The sequence below is a fragment of the Scardinius erythrophthalmus genome (genome assembly GCF_964197995.2).
Source record: "Scardinius erythrophthalmus genome assembly, chromosome: 2".
NCBI lineage: Eukaryota > Metazoa > Chordata > Actinopteri > Cypriniformes > Leuciscidae > Scardinius > Scardinius erythrophthalmus.
The window spans coordinates 7,445,879-7,470,300 of record NC_138222.1 but is presented as its reverse complement, the minus strand read 5'-3'; the positions used below and the strand labels follow the sequence as shown (position 1 = coordinate 7,470,300).

The window sequence follows — 24,422 nt, the reverse complement described above, 5'->3', positions numbered from 1 at the left end:
TAGTTGGAGCGATGATGCGAACATGTTACGTCACCAACAACTCCTGGGTAGCCCGAAAGTTGCCTGCTTTTGCCGCATGGTTTGAAGATCATTTGGAAAGTCAATGAATCTCCATACAGTAGTGGCCAAAAGTGTTGACCAGCCTGGCTTGACATTGACATCTTTTCCCTTTATCCAAATATTATTAATATTACGTTTTTGTCAATTGTTTTATTTGTGATAACTCAATGAAACATACCAAAGCATGCATGCAAAAACACGAGAGAACCAGTGAAATATTAACAAATGATTATGTTGTTGTCAATGTATTCTTTTTCCTGTGAGTTTTTACTTGTAGCTGTAGTTTGCCTTTTTTGCCAAATAATTTTTTGCCACTAAGGTATTTTGTTCTTCCTTCATATTTAAAAATAATGAACATGATTAAAACATTAAAAATATTTTCATGTTTTAAGTGAACTTGAAAGGTCATTATTCTTTTTTTTTTTTTAATAAAAAAAAAACCTCAGCACACTTTTGGCCACTTCTGTATGTTTGGTGTGGTCAGTGCCACAATAGTGCTATTTAAGACCCTGCTTACCGTGGACTGATGAGCCCAAGGCATCACCGGTGCATTTTTGCCAAAAAAAAAAAATTAATTTCATTACTGCAGTCAGAGCATTGATTTGTAGAGTGGGAGAAGTTATTACATTTCTTAAAAGGTCAGTTACAAAAAGAATACATTTACAATCAAGATTTTATCGTTTTATCAAATCCCTGTCATCATATAACTCCAATACATCATATCTTTGATGAAAGTGTGTGTTCTTCTTCTCTCTGCTGCCATCTTGTTACTCCTAACTAGGTTAGGATACCTCTCGAGCACTCTTAAATCATTTAGGAGCTGAGACCTAGTCTTAACACTTAGGAACCTTTATGAATCATGTCATTCTTAGAACTTTGACTCACTTAAGACTCACTTATTTTACTCTGAGTGGATTTATACATACGGCCCCTGAAACAGAAGTGATGCAACCTGTTTTACACAATGCAGAAGTTTGTTACTCATAACCCCCATTAGCAAGTAAAAGACACTTGCGATTTCAGTGAACAATGGTAAAATTTGTTCCCCAAATTAAAATTGTGTAATTTACTCACCCTTATTATGTCGTTCCAAATCTGCATGACTGTCTTCTGTGGAAGAACTGGCGTTCTTTTTATTTTTAGTGAAGTGCAATGTTTAAGGCTGTATTTGTCCAAAGTGTTTGTATGAGCTGACTATTCTGGATTAAGCAGCTATTTTTGGGAATTAAGGGATAATTAAATGTGCTGTATAAGAGGTTCATGTATATTCAACAATATATAATAGTTTAAAACGCATATTAGTCCCATGCGACAGATAAATCTGCAGATTCAGATCTAAGTTAATGAATCAAATCAATGCGCTGAACTTCCATTGAACTTTGTTGTTCATGAAAAGAAACTGAAACTTGTTCCGTAAATGCTGATGAATTAGAACATTTCAGAAACCAGATTCCTGAAAACATGTCCTTACAGCGTAACATAAGACATATAATAGACACTAGTCCTCACAAGTGTGTGTCAAAACAAACAGGACTACGTTACCTGCGTCTTTGTTTCTGGCACTGGGCGGGTAAAGAAAGCCCACGTGCAGTTCCTAACGTGTAATACCTGCAGAAATTATTGCATTATCTGAGATCATCTGTGGGTTTTAACAAAACAAATGTTAGACATTGGAGCCTGACACTAAAGTCACTCTTTAAACTGCAGTGATGCAAAAGAAAGAGAATAGTTCATTCCTAGGCCAGAGCTGGTTTGGATAACAGGCCTTGACATGTCAGTTTTACTCCACTTGAGGTCATCGCCATTATAAACGCCTTGGACAAACACCTGCAAATTACAAACACACAATATTTTAGTGAACTGGTTTTGTTTCAAGACCCAGATTTACACTGGACATCACAAGTCCCAAAATCACAAGTAAACTAAAAATCAAACCGAAAATATTTGACAAAAGCTAGTAAAAATTTATCATTTTGTAAAACAAGTGACCCATATGTAACGTAGTCTGGTTTGTGTTATTATTATATATTTTTTACCATACACAGTTTTTGTGGATGAAGTCATGTCACACAACCTGCCCATGCTGGAATCCGCCTGATTTGGCTGCGTAAAGTGACAGATGTTAGTTCTCATTAGGCTCATTCTAATAATGAATTTGAAGTATTCTAAATGAGTGACTGCGTGCCCAAAGTTATTCATTTGCACAAAATACATCCAAACCATTTGCATATAAAGACTTCCTGCACAACCTTTCCTTCACAGCCTTTCATCAATCACAGCAAACACACAGTATGACGATATCTCAAACCAAGTGTACCATCTTCAAAACCAGTTCAAACACAATAAACACCATTTATGCAGTCCCAGATTACAATGATTACAATCATTTTATCCCTTAAAATTCATCTTTGATAATCAAAATGACATATTTAAACTTTTTTTTGTGTGGAAATATCATCATGCCTTAAAATAGTTTGAATGTAACTCTACATCCTTGCTTCGTTTAGTATACTCGGATGAATGAATATTCAAATTAGTCCCCGCCTCCATTCAGTCACACCAGCTCGGACTACCTGATCCACTATTGGAAATATTGGTCTAATTCAGCCGTATGTTTGAACCAAAAACTGATTCAGAAGAAGAGGAAGAGAGAATTATACAGGGTTGTCTACAAGTCAATGAATCAGAATAGTATGTATCACTCACTATAGGCTAGTGACAATGCCCCTGAATTTTTGAGATACCCCTACCGGAGGTAGAACTAAACCCAACAATGTTTTTCCTCATCTCTAAGGTCTCCCATATATGAAATGGATTCTTGGCTCAAAATATTTTACTGCTAAGATTGTTAAATTAACAGATATTGTTATACACCCCAAAACCAAAAAAGGACTAAAATATTGCCTGTCCGTATGGGAGTTAAGGCATATAAACTAATACAGATCAATCACACAAGCTCTGAGAGCTTTGAAACTTGGCATGTTTGTAGTCAGGAAGTTGCTTTACCTACTAGAAAAGACTGGATGTGAATATGTTGATGTATGGAATAAATAGAGACATATAAATACATACCTAAAATAAGCAGACATGCAAAAATTTGAAATAATAGAAAAGGGGTTTGATGGTTCTCCTTAATTCCACCTGTATATGCAAAATATTCCACTCAATCACAGAAGCTCGGACTACCTGATCCACTCGGTCAACTTTTGTAAATGCTACACAATGGCAAGTGGAGATATTGGTTTTATTCAGCCATATGTTTGAACCAGAAACTGATTCAAGAAGAAGGGGAAGAGAGAATTATACAGGGTTGTCTACAAGTCGAAGATATGGTAATGCATTGTATGTTTCGCTCTCTACAACGTCGGACACATAACGGTAATTTATATGATTAGCCTTTTGCTTGACTACGTTATCAAACAGCTAATAATGTTTTGCTAATGTCACAAAAAACATGTTCCCGTTCGCCATCTCAGAGTCAGACCGCTGCCTTCTAAAAATCTGAATCCTCAGAAACACTTTGAACAACTTATAATGTCAGTGGAGAAATGCTCCACCCATCATGTTGATGTTTGTGACGGTAGGAAACATGGGCAGTTTTAAAGCACGTTTTTAAAGCTCTTTGGTTCACTGGACTTTTAAGGAGAAAATACTCTGCAATGGACTGATGCGCATCTGCACATGGTTTGTCTTAAAGCATATCAAATCACCAGACAGACATATAAACAACATTAAAACTTGATTTTCACCACAGGTGGGTCTTGTACACTTTTGTACGAAAGTGAATGAGACGTATTGTCTGGACACGTCAACAACAAAAGACATGAGAAGCACTGTGACCTCGGTATTGCAAAAGCATAGTTTGCTAGCATACTTGTGTTCAAAACAAACTGAAACTCCTTTAAGCTCTTGTTCTCCAAGGGCATCAGAAAACATTGCGGCAATAGCTCTCTTAAAGGGCTTGTTTGTTTGCATGATTGGCTATCATTCAAATGATATACCTCTAGGCCTCATCTTACTCAATAACAGATGAATGAATGTGATAGCTGCATCCTGGTAGTGCTCAACTTTTCCGTAAACTATCGTTCTGTTTTTCTCCTCAGAAACGTGATGACTAATAGAAGCCATCACTGTAATTGAAAGCACACAGATAAACTAACAGGCACGTGTACAATGACTTCACATGTTGGGTTTTGAAAGCACAGTTTGACATACTTTTGTACAATGCGAAGTGTATTCATGAATGTGTCTTCAGGCCTGAATGTTTTCTTGATGACTTTATTGTTTAGTGCTCATCATAGTCTAGGCGGGTGGTGAATGTTACAGTCCACAGTCATGCTGGCTAAATGATATCAACAGATTGGCCTTCACAGATGAATGACACAGAGTGAAAGCCAACAGTGTGTCGACTCTTAACTGCCTCTCGCAGAGGGAATAGCTCCTCCGTGGTATTGTAAATTCATTTTCTCAGGCGTCCATCGTTTTTTGGTTCACTTTGGGACTCTATTAAGACCCTTTGATATGGTTTTAGTGTTCCCCAATGCTGGCGAGCCCAGCCTTTTCTAGTTTTACTGGTGTGACCCATTCAAGGTTGGCACAACCCAACTTCCCTGGTGAAAATTGTAATGTTTTTTAATAATATGCTTTGCTTACGTGGTAATGCGCAGATAATAAAACTAAAGTTACTTCATTCCCATAACAATTTTGTGACTAGCATGGAGACCTGGAGGGTACATACATAATACATCTATAGTATTGCAGCACAGGCCTGTCAGTTTTCCATCTGATATTTTTCCATCATATTTAGATCATCTCTCAAAAGAAGAAAAATGTGAACAAAATGCAAGTTTTGCGACGTGTATACAGCACTTGCTTTAGAATTTTAATCACTAAAAGCAGTACATACTAAAACGCTTAACATTCCCGATACATTCCCGGACATACTAAAACGCTTAACATAAAAATATTTCTTCTGTTTGCCTGTACAAAGCATGTTCTATTAATAAGGGGTATACTGTATTTGGACCCCCAGTACCACTGTCTTAAAGTATTAAGCCACATTAAGAACATTCTTTCAGGGTGTCCGCGGATCCTTAAAAAGTCTTAAAAAGTCTTAAATTAGATTTTTAAAATTTAAGGCCTTTAAAAGTCTTAAAAAGTCTTATTTTTACTTATGAAAGGTCTTAAATTTTAGATGGCAATTTGACTTAAACATATCTAAATATTTTCTAAATTAGAACCATCTAATTAGCGTACTTTTTTTTATTTATTATTCTTTCTTTGTGGTTCACGTGACATTTCGCGTCATTCGCGGCAGCGTTACGTCCATCTCCTGCAGACCTGCACGCGCGAAACAGGAGGAGAGAATGAGAAGTGAGTTGGTAAACGTCAGTTCAGTTCTAAGTTCAGTCTTTATGTTCGTAGTGGTGTGCGATGTGTATTGTCTATTATTATGATATTGTAATCATTGTTTTAACGATGTACTGCGAGCTGACATCGCTTTGGTCTCGTACTCACTGCGTGATGAGTGCAGTTATAACGTTAGGTAGGCTATATGTTCCCATGAGTTTTTGTCTCATATCATATCACATCAGCAAGACTTCCGTTTTCCCGTGCACAATTGCAAATGTGATTATTTATTTATATAACAGTAATTAACAATAAATTAACATTGTGATTTAAATTTTATAAACAGTAGCCTATTGTCAATATTGTTTGTTTCCCCTTTATTTCGCTGACGAGAATTTCAAATTGAAGCCATAGCAGAGCCTCAATGCAACAGACAGCGATGAGTTTTTGACTGGAATCCGCGTTTTGAACGAATCAATTTAATGATTCAATGAACAGTCACTTGCTTCCCGAATGAATCAGCCGTTTGAACGAATTGGTTGAATGAATGACTCCCTCAACTCACTTATTAAAACAGTGACTTGCCGCCACCTACTGGCAGCTTTAGTTTCACATTTAGAGTACTTTTTAATTAGAATGTTAAAATTAGAAATCACAGTTCATATTTAACAATCTCATAGCTTTATTTATGCAATTGTAAATGCAGTGTAAATATATTAATGCCAGATCTGATGCCGCCACTGTGTCACCTCTGCACTGCAAAGGTGGATTTTGATTTAATGATTTAATTTGACTGGTAACAGTGGTATTGTGTAATTATTCTAATATAATTTAATTTAAATGTTAGAATTTGACATAAAAGGTGATGCATACATCTACAAATGCCAATATAGAGATGAAAATGCCACTGGAAATCAATTTAAGATGGCAAATATTACCCCTTAATAAAAAATGTTAATTTTTGTTACTATTATCTAATTATTACCCTCAAAACTTTGAAAATATCGATCGAGACATATTTTGTCAATATTACACACCCCTAGTGCATGGTATTAATTTTGATTTCTTCGGGTCTTAAAAAGGTCTTAAAAAGTCTTAAATTTGACTTTAAAAAATGTGCAGAAACCCTGTTCTTTATGATGGATTTCTCTGGAAAAACCATATAAAGAATGCTTAACATTAACATGCAAGCTGCGTTCCGGGCACATCTTTCTACCTGTATATAATATGTGTAATAGATAAGGTTTATACTGAAAGTGGTCTTTTAATATCACTATTTAGTTCATTAGTACCTAGTACAGAGGGAAGTCTTGTTTTGCCATCCAGGTGGGCGTTCCTATTAGGGTGTGAAAACTACCAATAGCAGTTCATATTAGATAATGTTGATCTACAATAAGCCAACACTACCAAACTTACATCTAGTTAGCAGCAAGCTAGAGAGGGTGCTATCCGGCATCTAGTGTGCTGTCGGTTCTTTTTTTGGTAACAGGAAGTGGAATGAACTTGACCTATCTTTGTGACAGGTGTGTTCTGCACGCTAGTGCCACCTGCATTCGGCCCACACGTAATCCCCATTCTGCATGCTTTTGTCACACTTGCATTGTTCACATTGCTGATTTGTGAACAGTCAAGCGCTTTAGTGTTTAGACAAGAACATCTGCCATGTGTGCCAGCTGCCAACAAGAATGTGAAGCATCTCAGACCGTCAGTTTAACTCTACCCAGGCAATATAAGTGCACAGAATAAACAATAATCACTTGTGATAAATCGACATAACTCAACAAAAGTAAACCGTTTAACAAAATGTAATAAAATGTTGATCTATTTTATGGAAGTGAATGGGTGATATTTGTGTAAGCTCGTAGTCTGCATGAAAAGAAGACACATTTAAACCATCATGAAAACGAACTGTTATGACTTCAACAGATTCATAAGTCTCCTGCGACGGCCAGTTAACTGCAATTTCTCCAGAGCATCCCATTTGTCCCATTCCAAGCATTCTGGAGGGATTCCCTCTTCCGCTGCTTCCCCTCTCTATTCCTCCACTCCAGGAGACATCTATATTTGGAGGGAATTGTGAGAGCGCCCCAGTCCAGATGTTTTGCCAGGCCAACACCTGCTCTTAAAACAAGTCAGCAGGGAGCAACTAGCCCACATGCACGTCCTCAACCCTTGCGAAGCTTAGTCCCATCAGCGTTTCTCTTCTGGGAGCTGAGAGGCGCTGCGGTGTCTCGCCTCAAAGGCGCCCGTGGCCTCATCTACTGCAAGTGAGAGCACTTGGCTGTGATTGTTAGATGCGCCAGGTTAGGTGTATCCAACAAGGATATGTAGACGGTTCATCTTACTGTTCATTAAGTGAGATGTCCCGTTCAGAACACCGGAAGAAAGGCGAGACGTGCGGTTTCGCAGCTTTTCCTCAATGAAGGCACGTATTACAAATGAATTGGCTCAATCACACGGCGTATCAGATTATACAAGCTGACATGCTGAAGGCATAGCCAACTGATGACGAACTTGAACTGTCCTGGCCTCTACAGTGACATATTTGTCTACTGAGGTCTGAAGAGAGAAGCAATTATTGACATTAACATTCCATTACTGCAACATCTGTTCATGGCTTGAAAATATATTTTCAAGGTTTTCAATCATTTCAACCAAACATTTTCAGGATGTGCTAAACTTGTTTGCACAGATCTTCCAGTGAGTACCAATGGTTTATTTATTATTATAAGTGATGTTTTCTGGAGAACGCTGGTCTCTTCTGGGATGTCCTCTCATGAATAGAATGGCCTCATTCATGAAACATGAGCACGAGGGCTGGACTGGGACAAAAATTCGGCCCTGGCATTTTGGCCCAGACTGGCCCACTACATATGATCATAGACACCACCCATCTTTGCACGCCCTTGAAAATGTTTTTGTTCAACTCCTATTCCTTAAAACCACTAATGCCATGTAATGAGTGAGTAGGAATGAGTGAGAGTTAAAATTGTAATTTATTAACACAATTGAACTATTCTGCACAGTGATCAATCCAAAAAAAAGCTATAAGCTGCATTGACATAGCAATACCAGTGTTTCTCACAGGATTTTTGGTAAAGCTGTGGTGAGTGTGCCTCTAGGGGGCTTTGGGGGCATGCCCCCCCATAAGAAAATTTTGTGCATTTTAATGTTAAATTCATCAATCTGGTGCACTTTGAGAGTTCAAAATTAAAAGCTTCAACCCATATTCAGTGTGCAAATTAAGCAAAGAAAAATTACAGTTTCTGTCTAGATTACACTACTACATAAGTTATAATATTAATCCAATGATATAATAGCCATATATTGTAAAACAAATGCACTGAAAAATAAAGGAACCTTTCATGATTAGTTTTTGTACTAATTTCTATAGTTGGAAGAGATAAGCACATGATGTTTTATTTTGACGGAAATTGCACAGTTATTTTGGCGGAAAACATGATTTACAAACGAGTCTCATTAAATTTCTACTAAATTGCAGTAGCCTATTGGTAATCGTCAACTATGCAGATGTGGAAATAATGCGTAACTGGGTAATGGGTTCCTACACTCATGACATATCCAAGTGTTTTGAAAGTAGTTCTGCTTACCGCAGGCTCTACACTTTCTCTCTCTCTCCTGATCCTCCACTATCATCATCAGCCACTGGAGCTGATTAAGGTCCTGTTGCTGCAGAAAACATATTTTGACTAGGGGTGTAACGGTTCACAAAATTCACGGTTCGATACGATACAATACGATACACTTTTGTCACGGTTCGGTTCGATACGATACACGTGTCACGGTTCGGTTCGATATGATACACATGTGTCACGGTTCGGTACGTTTTTGATACAGCAAAAAGATGTAATTTTTTTTATTCTTTTATTTTTTTATTAAAACTAACATCATAAAGTACAATATTTTTTTTTACTTTGAGCAATTCTGGAGCTATAATTGACTCTTCTTAGGAGCATATAAAACAAAACAGCTCCTTGGAAAAAATGAAATGCAATATTGTAGTAGTTATAAATAAAGGTTTATTTTAGTTCAGATTAACATTTGAGGGCGGCAATTGTATTCATAATGTCAAAATAAAACCGACGCAATGTTACTTGAGGCATTATAGCCTACTATTCCTGCCAAACTTCCATGCATGGTTGCAGTTAGTGTTACTACAGTAAATTCATGGTGAATGTTGCTGATCTGTGGACAACACTGGATAGTTCATTCATGGCACAATGTTTCTTCCTGGTTTCCACGTCAGCGCTGTTTGTTCCATTAATAACGGAGAAATGTGAATGTTTCTCACTAGATCTCGCAGCGATGTTATTACTTCTGTGGCGAATTCAAATGCTATCTTTACTGGATCTCTTATTAGCGCTGTGTAGTAACAGTGTCGCATGATCACGATCGGCTCGCGCTGCATTGGTCCAAACTGATTAACGGTCCTTCAACCACACAATAACGAGCAGTTTCGTTCCGCTTGCATTACGTTTGCCATGATGTTGGGCAATGTTGTGGTCGCGCCGGCGTCTCTTACGCCACGCATCCAGTGTGTCACCGGCCTTACATTATGAGCGTGCTTGCCACGCGCAACGCGCCTACATTTGAAATAACTAAATTTTGGTCGGCAGGAAAAATGGTCCAACGTTCGTTCGGTTTGAAAATGCGTACCGAAAGCCTCGTACCGAACGGTTCAATACGAATACGTGTATCGTTACACCCCTAATTTTGACACATTTTACAGCGTTCTGTATCTATTTTTTACTCAATTTCTCTGCACATTCCTTGCGTTTTTTCGCCATCTCTCAGACTATTTTGACAGATAGATACACACTGACACAGACCCAAAGGAGGTGTTTAAAGATGTGATTGGCCCAGCTCAGTGTCAATCAAGAAAAGAACCAATGGGCCTACGTGTTCCATGGGCCGGTGTGTCCGAAAAAAAACTAACGCTGCCTTTTTTTGACCAATGCATTACACCGGCAACCAGCGCCGCCAATTAAGCGAAACAAAACAAAACGAATGGGCCGCCGATGTACTAGTTTTATGGGCCATTAAGTAGCCTAAACAAACAAACAAACAAACAAACATTTTTTATATAGCCTACATATGAGATGCATCGGCCCAAAAAGCACGTCGGCCCACCGGGAATCTCCCGGTAGTCCCGATGGCCAGTACATGCCTGAGCAGAACTCATTTCTGTGCAAATTGTTCTTTAAATTATTATAGTTTCAAGTCAATGTATGGCCCAGGCTGTATTGCACTTTACAAAGAAAAAAAAAAAGAAAAAAAAATTTGGCAAGGCAATCAGATCAAACCCTCAGTTTGGCGAGCACATTGCAAGCGTGATCCTGTCTCACTTCTCTTATGTGTTCTTTAGTTACGGTGACTGACGAGGCCGACACGTGATAGAGTACTTCCACGTGCCGGTGCTGTTTAACTCAAGGTGTTATCATTAAGGTAGTTAGCTAAAAGCATGTTGGTTTTACTTGAGTGCTCTGCCGTGACAGCTGTTGACCTGCAGTTTACGCTAATGGCCACTATAGAACCCCTTATGGCATTACTAATAATACAGCGGCAGGGCTCGATAAGGATGACTGAGGTTGGGCTAGTTAATGGGACAGACACTAGTGATGCATTTATGCCGCTAATCTGTACGAGGGAGGCGTTTCTATCACGTTGAACAATATGCAGGGATTCAGAGACTCAACACATTAACATTAACAACAGTCATGTCACAAGATACTGAAAAAAAGTTGTCAACTACCTCAAAGCAAAGTTTCTATGCTCGACAGATATTTATTTAATTGTTCTAAATTTGTGTTGTATCACAATCGTAATGTTAAATGAATCTGACACAATTTAAAACCTAAGGATTTTCCTTGTTTTCACTACACTTTTTAATTTGAGTTCGGAGACATTTCAGGATGCAGCAGTAAGTGAAGTCGTGATTTTGCATTTACATCTGGGCTTAGTATGTGACCGTACTTTTACTATTCATGGATAAATCAAGATATATTTATATATCATGATATATCAAGATAAATTCTTTATATATCAAAAGATATATATAGATAGAGAGAGAGAGAGAGACAGTCACATGCAGTCACAAAAAGTAAGTTCTTTAGATTTATTTCAGATAACAGCAAAACCCAAAATAAAACGTAACCAAAACAGTAAACAAACCAAAAACATTAGTGGCACCACAAAGTATTGTACAGTAACGTCAGGTTCAGTAACAGACATCATGTCTGATCATTTTTCATTTTCCTTCTCAACTTTACAGATACACCATCAAACAGATAAAACCTTAGTGCCTTAAAAAGCCATCAACATGACATATATCCTCACGGAAAATAGAGAAATATAGTGTTCATCCCTTCATTTCAAACAAAACTGCGTATTGATAACTATCTCGGAAGTGCTTTGCTTGGTCCGTAAACTATCCGTAATTAAGTATAAATGTAAGTGTTTATTTCAAGTTAGACTAAAAGGTTAGAAAAACATTTTTAATAGCATATCAGCAGAATATAAAAAGCTTGGATTGTTATATAAACACACACATCAAACTCTCCATTCAACAAAAACACACAGGTGACACTTGTAATGTTTAAAAAATAACTTACAGAACAACAACTCTGTTACGCATGACTATAACATTCATACTGAAAAAAAGTTTTCGCAAATATATATATATATAAAAAATACTTTGCACATTAGAGCGTAAAGTTGTTCGCTCCAAGCTTAGATATGTAGTCAAAACATAATGCCTTTTGCCTAGTTGTTCTAGCCATTAAAAATCTGTTTTGTACGGAGTGCATATCATTAAGTGCAAAACATTTGCCTTTAACACATTGTGCATATTTCTAAATAAAGTTGTCAGATTTTGGTGGTCGTTTTGCATTTGATCAGCAGCAACAGTATTTTTGTTTTGCAGAACACCTCTTGTCACTGTTATATTGACCCCCGAGTTTAAGATTAGTGCTATTGCTTTGTCTCAGTCAGTTACATGTAGCAGTTTGTTCAGCGAATGTCAGAGTAGTGCATGGCATCATTTTCCCCGATCCCCTGAACATAAGTTCAGGATCAAGGGATCCAGGGAGTGGGACACATTAAATGCAATGTTTTTGTGCTCTCGTTTGTTTGTCAGGAGTTTTTGGGTTTCCAACAGGCACTGAAGGCTTTACTACGGTCCTATAATTGCACAGTGAGTCTCCCTGCAGTGAGAGGTGGTTCTTCACGCATCTGAGATGCAGCTCTGGATCTTATCAATCCACAGCTGGGCGCTCGGAGCATCCGCTGCACAGAAGTTGTACACCCGTTTAGTGGTCTTCAGCTGCAGGGACAAAGACAGAGATTTAAGTGATTTTAGGTACTTTTTCAGCAAGGAAAGGACACATTTAATTGATCAAAAAAAGTGACATTAACTTTTGATGCACTAGTGGCGTTTGTTGCCCGCCAGCATTTTTTATCTTTTATGGCCCGCAGAATATGTTGTTTTATGAATATATGAACATACAATACATCAAAAGAAAGTACAGATTAAGTCATAAAAAAGCAACATTTTTAACAAAATCACTTTTTTGTCAAAGACTACATCCGGATCGGACTCAACAGGGCTCCAGACTAACTTTTTTTATTAGGAGCGCTGTAGCCCCTGACTTAACATTTTAGGAGCGCAAGCAGAAAATTTAGGGGCATACCTTAAATCACCTTGCAATGCAATTATTCACATTTTCCCCCAAAATAACTGTATTACTGACAAATGCTTTGATAATAAATAGCCTTAACGTACAGAAATTACAATGTGCAGTTTTATTTTAAGTTCACAGGGCTCCAGACTAACATTTGAGGGCAGCGGCACTAAGTTCTACAGAAAGTATTTGGTAGCACTGTGGGATGACAAAGCACTGAGCTTAATTTGAGGTGTATAGATAAAGTTAACTTTAATTATTATCATTCATAATGTCTTAATATTAATTCAAAAGCAAAATGAGTGACAAAATAGATATTAGGGAGTGAAAATAGCCAGTAAGCGTCCTCTGCAGCTATGTTTACAATAGTAATTTAATCTTTATCTTTTTTTTTTTTAAATAAGTGTGAGTTTTCCTACTTCTTGAAACTTTTAGTTTTATAAATAGGTACAATCTTTAAAGGATGAACAAAAAATGTTTTGGTCAACACATTAAAAATAACATTTAAATATGATAATATAGTTTTGAAGTGCTAGAAAAATATGTGTAGGCTACTGTTATAACCACAGTATACCATAGTTACAGTTAGTGTTACTACAGTAAATCCAAGGTGAATGTTGCTGATCTGTGGACCTAAAGCCTTCTATAACTTGTTCGCTCATTGCACATGTTTCTCCTGGTTTCCACGTCAGCGCTGTTTGATCTGATATGGTTTATAACAGATAATTCTGCGTCAAATCTGAATGTTTCTCACTGGATCTCGCAGCAATGTTATTAATTCTGTCGCGAACTCAATGGATTTCTTCACTGGATCTCCACGATGTAACTGTTTCGCGTGATCGCGATCGGCCCGCGACTGGCGAGAGAAGCTCTGCGCTGTCTATTATTGGTTCGAACTATTAAACGGTCTGTGAAGCAGAATGAGTACTGAGTAGCGCAGTTTTTTTCCACTTTCATTTTGTTTTTATTTATTAACATGTCACGGCATACTCTATGCTTGAGGCTGAGATTGAGTGTTTAAACTGCGAAGTGCCTGCACTGTCTGCAAACTTCGTTTTCCCCGCAGTTCTGGGGTAGCGACTGCAACATTCGCAGCTCATGGAGTTCATCTCCTTACAGTACCTCAACCAGCTGAATTCTCGTAGCCAGTCTTCCCGAAAATAGTGGGTTCAGGCCTTTATCACCTTACAAACCTCTGACTCTGAATCATCATCATCCGACTGTGTCTGTCCGTGACATTGATATTTGTCTCCGTCTCCTTCCCACGGACGTTTACGCGCGCTCGATTATCTCTAGGACCCTCCCCCTCCACACATTAGCCAGTTACAGTGGCCATTCCCTATTCTTCTCACACTCATTGGCCTGCCACACATTCCAGATTCATTGACGCGCCCCTTCCACGTTTAACGTGAAAAAATACAAAAATAAATTACTGGTCGCACATGTGCGACTGGGTGTAAAATTCAGTCGCACACTCTCAAATTTTGGTCGCAAAATGCGACCATTTGGTCGCAGTCTGGAACCCTGCTCAATGATCAAAACATAGATGGAGTCGATCGAGTCCATCAACACCCTCAAAGCTTCAGTCCTGAAGCTCTTCATGGGTTCAACATTTCATTCGGGCAGTTTTGATGTATATGCTGTTGAATGTTTGATGTGCATAAGCAATGCTTTTATCGCTTGTTTCTGCTTCTTCGTCGCTTGTTTTTGGATCCAGAGATTCAGTATTACCGTATAACAGTGAAAACATAGATTGTTGGAAAAACTTGTCAATGGCAGGGAAAGAGTTAATAATTACATTTATAATGTTACAAAAGATTTCTATTTCAAATAAATGCTGTTCTTTTGAACTTTCTATTAAAGCAGGGCTCAGTAGTTTCGGGATTTCTTCGCTGTATTCTCGCTTTTTGCTCGCAGGTTTCTTTGTAGAGCTCCCCCGCAGCTTCGGAATAGATATTTGACAACACTGTTGTAAAAACTCGTTGGCGATTCTCAGACACCAGAGGCTATATCAACGACATCAAAGCAGATGGGACATTCTTTAAAACGTCTTCTTCATTCGGGTTCGAACAGCGTGAGGGAGCGCAATAATGACAGCATTTTAGCAGATTTCTTTTGGCCGTAAAGCAATTGTTTACATCGCGAGACCTGATATCACGCGATACTTCCTGACGCGGCGGCTCGCCGGCTCAAAGTTGCAAGTGCGGATTTTCCGCTCATGGGCACCAGGGGGGTGCGAAACGACCACCATTCAACCCGAAATAAGTAATATAACCATTCCAATGACTCCGAAGCTGTTCAGTTAAGGTAAAAAAAGTTACTTAGTTCACCTTTAATCAAAGAATCTGGAAAAAAAGGATCACGGTTTACACAAAAAACATTAAGCAGCAAAACTGTCTTCAACACTGATAATAAGAAATGTTTGAAGTGCTTGAGCACCAAAATCAGCGTATTAGAATCATGTGACAAGTTAAGTAACAATATTTCACACTATTACTTTTTTAACTGTATCAAATAAATGTAGCAGGGTTGAGAATAAGAGACTTCTTTCAAAAACGTTAAAAATCTTACCAACCCTAAACTTTTGACCGGTAGTATACAGTAAATAATTAATAGTAATTGGCAGTTCTCGTCCTGGATGCTGATTGGTCGTAGTAACAGCTATGATGTAAAACCAGGTCAACCTTATTTCACATAGCGAGAACTAGCTCTTCTAGCTAGCATAAAGATGGCACCTACAAAATTCCCTTAATTTATTTTTTTTATAAATATATATTTCAGGCACAATGTTAGTACAGTCACAGTTAAAGGAGCCTCACGCGCTGTATTATCACCGGGTGGAATACTTACATCAAAGAAAGCCTTTTCACTGATGTGTTTGGGGGCTCCTATGGTTGGTGTGGCGATCAGGACAGACTCCACTTCAGCCAGGTCAATATATCCACGACAGCTTGTGTCCTCATCCGTCTCATAATACCTCAGCTATAGAGAGAGTCGTTTAAAATACAGAAGTAATAGAACGAGGTAAGGTAAAGTGCAAAATACCACAAGTGTAATCAGCCACTCACCTGATGTTTTGTTATGTCCAGAACAAACCACCTAGCTTTCCACGCCTTAAGTAATGCCCCTCGCTTGTACAGAATTCCCTCAAATGATCTGTATAAACAAAGAATTGATAGCTTGTTTGCTTTGTCCATGAAGTTAGTTGAAGCGGTATCGACGGTGTTGTCAGTCATTGTTACCTATTGTCTTCATTCTTCGGGGTAAACTGATTGTAGAGTGTGGCTGCTCTGCGATTAACACCGTTGACTGCAGTGGGGCTGCTGTCCTCTCCGAGGGTGCTGTCAGGGAGGTGTAACATGGAGCGGCGCTGATAGGCCTGCAGGTTGGAAGTGGGGACCAGGCCAGAGATGGACACTGACTCTTTCCGCAGCTGTGAGATTAGATGCACAACAGGTGAGATCAGGAGATCTGAAGACAGACACTTTAATACTTGTTCACTGCTTTGGTGCTTTTTAAAGGGGACATATCATGAAAATCTGAATTTTTCCATGTTTAAGTGCTATAATCGGGTCCCCGGTTTTGCTACCAACCCAGAAAACGTAAAAAGCGAAACCCAGTAACTTTGTTTTGGTAAGCCTTTCTCTGCAAGCAAGTAAAAAAAATAAGCCGATCAGATTTCGCTCCCCTTCTGACGTAGGAAGAGGATCTTATTATAATATTACCGCCCCTTAATCGGCATGTTTCCACCCACGGCGCCGCCATTTTGTTTTCACAAGCGACAACAGTGTAACCAGTTCCAACTCAATGGCAAAAGTTCGAGCAAAGCATACAAACTTCTCTGTCGTCGGCTGCACAGACGAGCACTGAACACTATTTGACCAAAAAATGTCACAGCTGTCACACCTCAGGGAACTGTCAACTTGTGTAAAAGTTAAACATGAGGGTAAATGCAAGTCCATGAGATGAAGCAATGTAACTCCACAACAACCACATAAATGTATCCACTAACCATTCAGAAACGTCCAGGTGTGTCTAAACGTTGCAACCTCTTCCTGAGTCTCTCTGTGAGGCTGCACTACGCTACTGGTTATTTCTGAGATTTTGGATGAGTGAGATTCGTGTGTTTTGTTATTGTTTGTATCCGAAGCTTGTGTAAAGGATTGACCGTCTTCAGAACGGAGGCAGGGAGCAGCAGCTCATTTGCATTTAAAGGGACACACAAAAACTGCTTTTTTGCTCACACCCAAAAAGGGGCAAATTTGACAAGCTATAATAAATGATCTGGGGGGTATTTTGAGCTGAAATTTCATAGACATATTCTGGGGACACTATAGATTTATATTGCATCTTGTGAAAAGGGGCATAATACACTCACCTAAAGGATTATTAGGAACACCATACTAATACTGTGTTTGACCCCCTTTCGCCTTCAGAACTGCCTTAATTCTACGTGGCATTGATTCAACAAGGTGCTGAAAGCATTCTTTAGAAATGTTGGCCCATATTGATAGGATAGCATCTTGCAGTTGATGGAGATTTGTGGGATGCACATCCAGGGCACGAAGCTCCCGTTCCACCACATCCCAAAGATGCTCTATTGGGTTGAGATCTGGTGACTGTGGGGGCCATTTTAGTACAGTGAACTCATTGTCATGTTCAAGAAACTAATTTGAAATGATTCGAGCTTTGTGACATGGTGCATTATCCTGCTGGAAGTAGCCATCAGAGGATGGGTACATGGTGGTCATAAAGGGATGGACATGGTCAGAAACAATGCTCAGGTAGGCCGTGGCATTTAAACGATGCCCAGTTGGCACTAAGGGGCCTAAAGTGTGCCAAGAAAACATCCCCCACACCATTACACCACTACCACCAGCCTGCACCGTGGTAACAAGGCATGATGGATCCATGTTCTCATTCGGTTTACGCCAAATTCTGACTATCCATCAAATACCATCTGAATGTCTCAACAGAAATGGAGACTCATCAGACCAGGCAACATTTTTCCAGTCTTCAACTGTCCAATTTTGGTGAGCTTGTGCAAATTGTAGCCTCTTTTTCCTATTTGTAGTGAAGATGAGTGGTACCCGGTGGGGTCTTCTGCTGTTGTAGCCCATCCGCCTCAAGGTTGTGCGTGTTGTGGCTTCACAAATGCTTTGCTGCATACCTCGGTTGTAACAAGTGGTTATTTCAGTCAAAGTTGCTCTTCTATCAGCTTGAATCAGTCGGCCCATTCTCCTCTGACCTCTAGCATCAACAAAGCATTTTGCCCACAGGACTGCCGCATACTGGATGTTTTTCCCTTTTCACACCATTCTTTGTAAACCCTAGAAATGGTTGTGCGTGAAAATCCCAGTAACTGAGCAGATTGTGAAATACTCAGACCGGCCCGTCTGGCACCAACAACCATGCCACGCTCAAAATTGCTTAAATCACATTTCTTTCCCATTCTGACATTCAGTTTGGAGTTCAGGAGATTGTCTTGACCAGGACCACACCCCTAAATGCATTGAAGCAACTTCCATGTGATTGGTTGATTAGATAATTGCATTAATGAGAAATTCAACAGGTGTTCCTAATAATCCTTTAGATGAGTGTATGTCACGTTTAAAGCCTGTTTCACACTGCATTAAAGCTCCAGCGTCAATGCAGAAATGTTAATATGGCCGTGTAATAATATATGTTGTTTTGTGAGTGATGTGAAACAGGCCTAATACTGTGTACATGCACATTTACAAGGAAAACTAAACAGGTAAGATGACAGGCAATTGAAGGCTACATTTGTGAAAGAAAGAGGAACAAAAAATAGGTGAAAAGTGGCAGTACTCACATTGCCCTCCATTTTGAGGTCTTCCTGGATGCTGTCTAGCAGCTTCTCCAGCGTGGTGTGCCAGGGCTCAGACTGCTGTCCCAGCTCTCCCTCCAGCCTCTCAATGTCCTGCAACCATACAAGTACATTTTAAAGCTTCCTTACAGGTTCCTTTGATCAAGCCCTATTCAGATGGGATTAGTTTAACATGGAGAGGTGGGGTAAAGTCATTATAACCAGAGCTTTTCAGTGATTTCAGTCCTGTCCGAATGTGCCATCTCAGTAATCATTACGGACAATGTCAGTAAAGATTACAGCAACTTTTACCTTTGTAAAAAGGTCAGGAAAATTACCTCAGATAATGCTTTTCCAGTGCAAATAGACCAGCTGTAAATACTGTATGTACGCTTGACGGTGCGCAAATCGAGTTACCCCTCTCACTTTTGAAAGTTTTACTGAGATTATCCCATGCAAAGTGGCCATTAATATTTCAGACGTCCTGTGGTAAAATTACATTACTCCATCTACCCTTTTAAAACTAACCCCGTCCAAATGGGGTTTAAGAAATCTTTGTCCTCACAAGCAAAAGCAGACGCTACATTTTGCTGGTTGCTTGCTTCCTATTTCTTTGGATTTGTGGCAGGAAGCATCGAAAACTCTGGACTAAATCCTGATCTTCACAGATATCAAACATGGATGAGACCCTTATTGTGGTTTGAAAAGTCCACAAAGAAAACCAAAAAAGCTTGGCATAAAAATACAAAGTATGTGTTTTTAGTTGTCCATTTTCAGGTGAGTGTTAGAGACCATACAAACAGGAAAAAAAAAACCCATCCATTCACTTCTGATTGGCTGTGATTTTGAGATTTTGGTCTTGATAAAGAGAAACTAAAAATGGACAAAGACATATGGACTCACAGCCAATAGTTTGGTGATGGCATCAGGCTGTGCGCGGCTGACACTGCTGTAACAGGGCCAGACGATCCTTCTCTTGGTGGTGGCGATGGTGTCTGAGTCTGCCGAGCTCTGTGAGCGCACTGCGATCATACACCAGTCATAAGAGGGGCCTGTGGACAGCGTCTCCCCTGTGTAGAACTCCCATGTTGTCAGATTGGGAATCGAAATTAATGGTTTCAACACCGGCTAAGAAGAAAAGGACAGAAACCATTGTTTATTGGATATTGCAGTTTTGACATTATATAAAGATGCTGTAAGTGATGTTAGTCGCTGTGTGCCAGAATTAGTCACCCTCCCCTCTTTCCAAAACCTTGCCCTATCTTTACATGCACTCATTTTCATCAATCGAAAAGAATCCAATCCGATATCAGATTCTAAAATTTTAGTGTGTATGAACACTAAGTCCTGGTTTCACAGACAAGGCTTAGATTAAGCCTGGATTAGGTTTTTTAAGTAGCTTTTATAAACGCGCCTTAGAAAAAAAACGTTACTGGTGTGCATCTAGAGACAAAACAATGGCATTGACATATTTTAAGATTTGGCAGTGCAAGTTTCTTTCAGTTAAAACAGTTTAAACATGTATTTTAGTCTGGGACTAGACTCAAGCTTTGTCTGTGAAACCGAGGGTAAACTTTGCAATCCGATTTAGATTTGTTTTGCCGGTCGCCACGTTCAAAACTGAAGAAAGCCAAATGCGATAAATAGAGATACTACAAGCATAATTGCCATTTTTGCCTTGATGACATGTTTGAAAAGATAGCTGACATATGTCAGAAGAGCTTTTTAAGCAAATATTTAGTGAATATTATTCAGTGTCTCTCACTGATATTGACGTATGGTATAAATAAATGTTCATCATGGTATTGTGCATGTACACAAGGTATGTTTGAATCGTTTGATCGGATGTTAATTCGGACTGAGCTCAATCTGATCGACTGAAGTGTTTACATGAAGGCTTTTCAGTCCAATTGAGCTCAATCTGATTATAAGCAGGTCATTTGCTATTTACATTCAGGATATTTCAGGACTGCGAATTCAATGATATATATATATTAGGTAATGGGGCATTATTTTGAGTGTCATTCCAAAGCAAAAGAACCTTTAATTTAGAAGCATGATACTTGTTGTTTCCCAACCTTAAAGAAATATTGTTTAAGCTTCAATATTAGAATGTGCAGCCCCATTTACAGTGTTTGGTGGTAAATAGGGAATGGGAAAGAAATAAGAAACAGACCACAGGGTCCTTTGCTCTCACTAAACTTCCTCAAATATGTTTTTATTTGGGCTATGGGTGACTATGGATGAACTGATTCACCCATTTTGAAACAATGTCAGGGATGACTGCCGGTAAGAAGATCCCTATGTGAAAAACAAACTTTACTCACAGCCTGGATTTGAGCATTCTAACTATTTTTTTTACAGACTGTGACCACCTGATTCAGATGTAACAAGACTGCTTTATAAGGTCAAAGATGTTGTTTTGCAATTGTGGGGAACTATTCTTCACTGTGAATCTGATCTGGCAATAGACGACAACATATTTGGGACTGGTCACCAACATAACCTCTAAGCAGAGTGCTCTAGGGTAAAAGCCAGTAGAGCTGTCTGGTGCTTCGACACAGACCCAGATAGACTCTTTACCTCTGTCTCTGATGGGCTGTACAGGTAGTTGAAGAAGAGAGGGCTCTTGCGGTGCATTCTGTTGATACACTCCCAGATACAGATTCCTCTCTTGGACTGCTTTTCTCCTTTGTCCTCAAACAATGTGCCTTTATTGAGGAGACACAAAGGAACACTTGTTAATCACACATTACCCAGAGTAATGCGATCAGGTGTGAAACAAAATATTAGAAGTCAAGTCTGATAAGATTAGCAGCACTTAAAAGAAGTGCTTCCAAAGGTCATCAAGGCTGTTACAGGTAGGTAAAACTTTTCTGAGCAAGATTGCACATGTCTGTTGTAATACTATAATGTCAATCAAATCCATTTTTATTTCAAGAACACATCTGAAAAACATTTGCACAATAATGTAATTATGACAATAATAAACTAAAAAAAAGTTGTGCTACACACCGTGCTCCAGGCGCTCGTAGTCCGAGTCCAGAAGGAAGTTTTTGAAGCGACTGGAGATGTAGTGGTATGCCAGAAACTTCAGATAGTATTGATTAAATTCAAACTCAAGGGGGTACTGGTTATGAACCTGGAATAAGAAAGTTAACGTGTCATATTGGAGGAGCTTTTTGGCCTCATTTCACGGCCACAGTGATTCAACAAATATGAGTAGGACACCACTGAGACTGCGGTTCAAGAAAATTATTAGGAAACGCCCAGGAAATGATTAGTTGAAGAGATTTTAAAAAGTACCAAAATAACAGCAACAGGAGGGACATAATGTGAAAATGTGCTGCCAGCAGGATCTAGACAGAAGAGCTTGTGAATTTCTCACACTCCGGGCCACCTGGACTTCCTGGCAAAAACAACAGCTGCCTCTAAGATGAGACACTTCTATTTTCAGATGCATTCGCTATATTTCAGTGGTTTGTGACATTGGAGGACCTCTGCAGGGTCATTGAAGTGCTCTACGCCTTGATTTCATCACACATGCCTAAAAACAATGCATGTCTGTAAAACCATGGGAGTGGTGCGCATGTCTCCAGAGGGAGAAAAACTTTTCCTGCCCTTTACTTATTCTAATGTAGCACAGACTTAACAGAATCCCCAAAATTGCTGTTTTCCACCGTTTGTGCTAAATGAGCGGATGTTGGGAGGTGATGGCGAAACACTCAAGGAAGTACAATGCTGGCTGCAGGTTGAAACACCATCTGTGTATGATCATTTCAAAGAGGGTGGGGGGGTAGAAAGATGGGCCGAACAAGAGTCTCTGTCTAAATTACTTGCCCACCATGGGGATTGCAAAAGGAAAGCTAGAGCATGCATTCTGACAGCTGAGTGCATCTCATCCTCCTCCTCCTGGCTGGACGCTGCAAGAATGCTGTGAGCTCATGGACGAAGCATGGTGAGAACAAGAAAGGGGTGTGTGTATGAGAGAGAGATTGGGAGTTATGAAGTGATTCTGGGCAGTGTGTGAAAAAGAGAGATGGAGCAATTGGTCATTTGTTTTTTTAGCTGAAATGTACTCAAAATGAACATAGACGGCCCCATTTAGTGCAACCTGGGGTTAAGGTGTCTTGCTCAAGTACACAATGGTCATTGGGTTCATGAGTCACTACATCTGTTGTTTGAACCTACAGCCTTCGGCTTTTCCAGCCAAGATCTTTAACCATTACGATTCCACTACCCCCAGATGATGGACGACATCGGAAGATCGCATGTTCAAGGATCAACAAGATCTTATCAGCCATTATTTCCTTGAGCAAGACACATGACCCCGGGCAGCTTTGGATAAAGGTGTCTGCTACATGACTGCTTATAAGGCCAACTTGCCTGATGGACACAGTCAAGAAACTGGAGGAAGATGGGAGTAAAGCCGCTGCCCTGGCTGCTAGGGGTCAGGGTGCCACGTTGGCTGAATTTGTGGCCAAAAGACAGCCACTCTTTCTCCAAAAGCACCTGAAAGCCCTCTAGGGTCCTGTAGAATGGATCACTGAGCACCTGCGTGAGGGAAACCACCTACAGAAACATCGGGAGAGGAAGAGAGGAAAATAACCATGAGTTGCAAACGGTCCAAAGCTTGCTACGTGCCCAATGCAAGTAAATATTGGCCCTATTGGACCTGACCCTTGCTGACCCAATGAAAGTATCAGAGACTGTCGCAACTTGCACATCCTGACAGCTTTTACCTGAAAACAAAATTTACCATCAGTACCAGAACTCCACGTGGCAGCCTAATTACATGTGCAATATTCTGAACACTAAGGGCCAGATTTATTAAAGGGATAGTTCACTTTGAAATTAAATTTTGGTATGTTTTAGCTTACCTTAAGGGCATCCAAGATGTAGGTGTCTTTTTTTCCGCAGTAGTTTCAATTTTGATATTTTTAGGTCAAACCGTTCTTGTCTGACAGTCATATAATGCAGGTCTATGGTCACCCCCTCAAAGAGCATGCACAGAGTCCAAATTAAAACAATTCCCCATCGTCCAAATTAAACAATTCCCCATCGTAAGTACACATTGATGGCCTAAGACACGAAACGAGCGGTTTGTGTGAGAAAACGAACAGTATTTATATGGTTTTGACCTCTTATACACAGCCACGTCCAAGTGATCTGATCTGAGGGCGCAGTATAGATATATATACACACTAGATGTCACCGTAAAGACATTCGTTCCAATGAACTGCCGTAGACAAGGCGACATCTAGTGTATATATATCTATGCACCAGTCTGCATACACGTCACACACCAGGATGCACGAGCGCCCTCAGATCACTTGGACGTGGCTGTGTATAAGAGCTAAAAACGATATAAATACTGTTCGTTTTCTCACACAAACCGCTCGTTTCGTGTCTTAGGCCATCAATGTGTACTTACGATGGGGAATTGTTTAATTTGGACGATGGGGAATTGTTTTAATTTGGACTCT

General features: G+C 39.5%; 1 protein-coding gene across 6 annotated transcripts in view; it reads right to left on the bottom strand.

Annotated features, from left to right (window-relative positions):
• Positions 1-11,517: 11,517 nt before the first annotated feature.
• sbf2 (SET binding factor 2) overlaps positions 11,518-24,422 on the bottom strand; it is a 137,277-nt gene continuing 124,372 nt past the window's right edge. For 5 of the 6 annotated variants that reach the window (XM_081393517.1, XM_081393520.1, XM_081393518.1 and 2 more), the window contains 9 exons: positions 23,323-23,508; positions 21,952-22,078; positions 21,520-21,647; positions 19,840-20,064; positions 18,943-19,050; positions 16,352-16,542; positions 16,178-16,265; positions 15,960-16,091; positions 11,518-12,751 (listed from right to left, as the gene is read on the bottom strand). In XM_081393517.1, coding sequence (XP_081249643.1) covers positions 12,653-12,751; positions 15,960-16,091; positions 16,178-16,265; positions 16,352-16,542; positions 18,943-19,050; positions 19,840-20,064; positions 21,520-21,647; positions 21,952-22,078; positions 23,323-23,508 — 1,284 coding nt within the window. In that variant the 3' untranslated portion in view covers positions 11,518-12,652. The remainder of the gene's footprint in view (positions 12,752-15,959; positions 16,092-16,177; positions 16,266-16,351; positions 16,543-18,942; positions 19,051-19,839; positions 20,065-21,519; positions 21,648-21,951; positions 22,079-23,322; positions 23,509-24,422) is intronic. The other variant, XM_081393519.1, reaches the window with a different exon arrangement.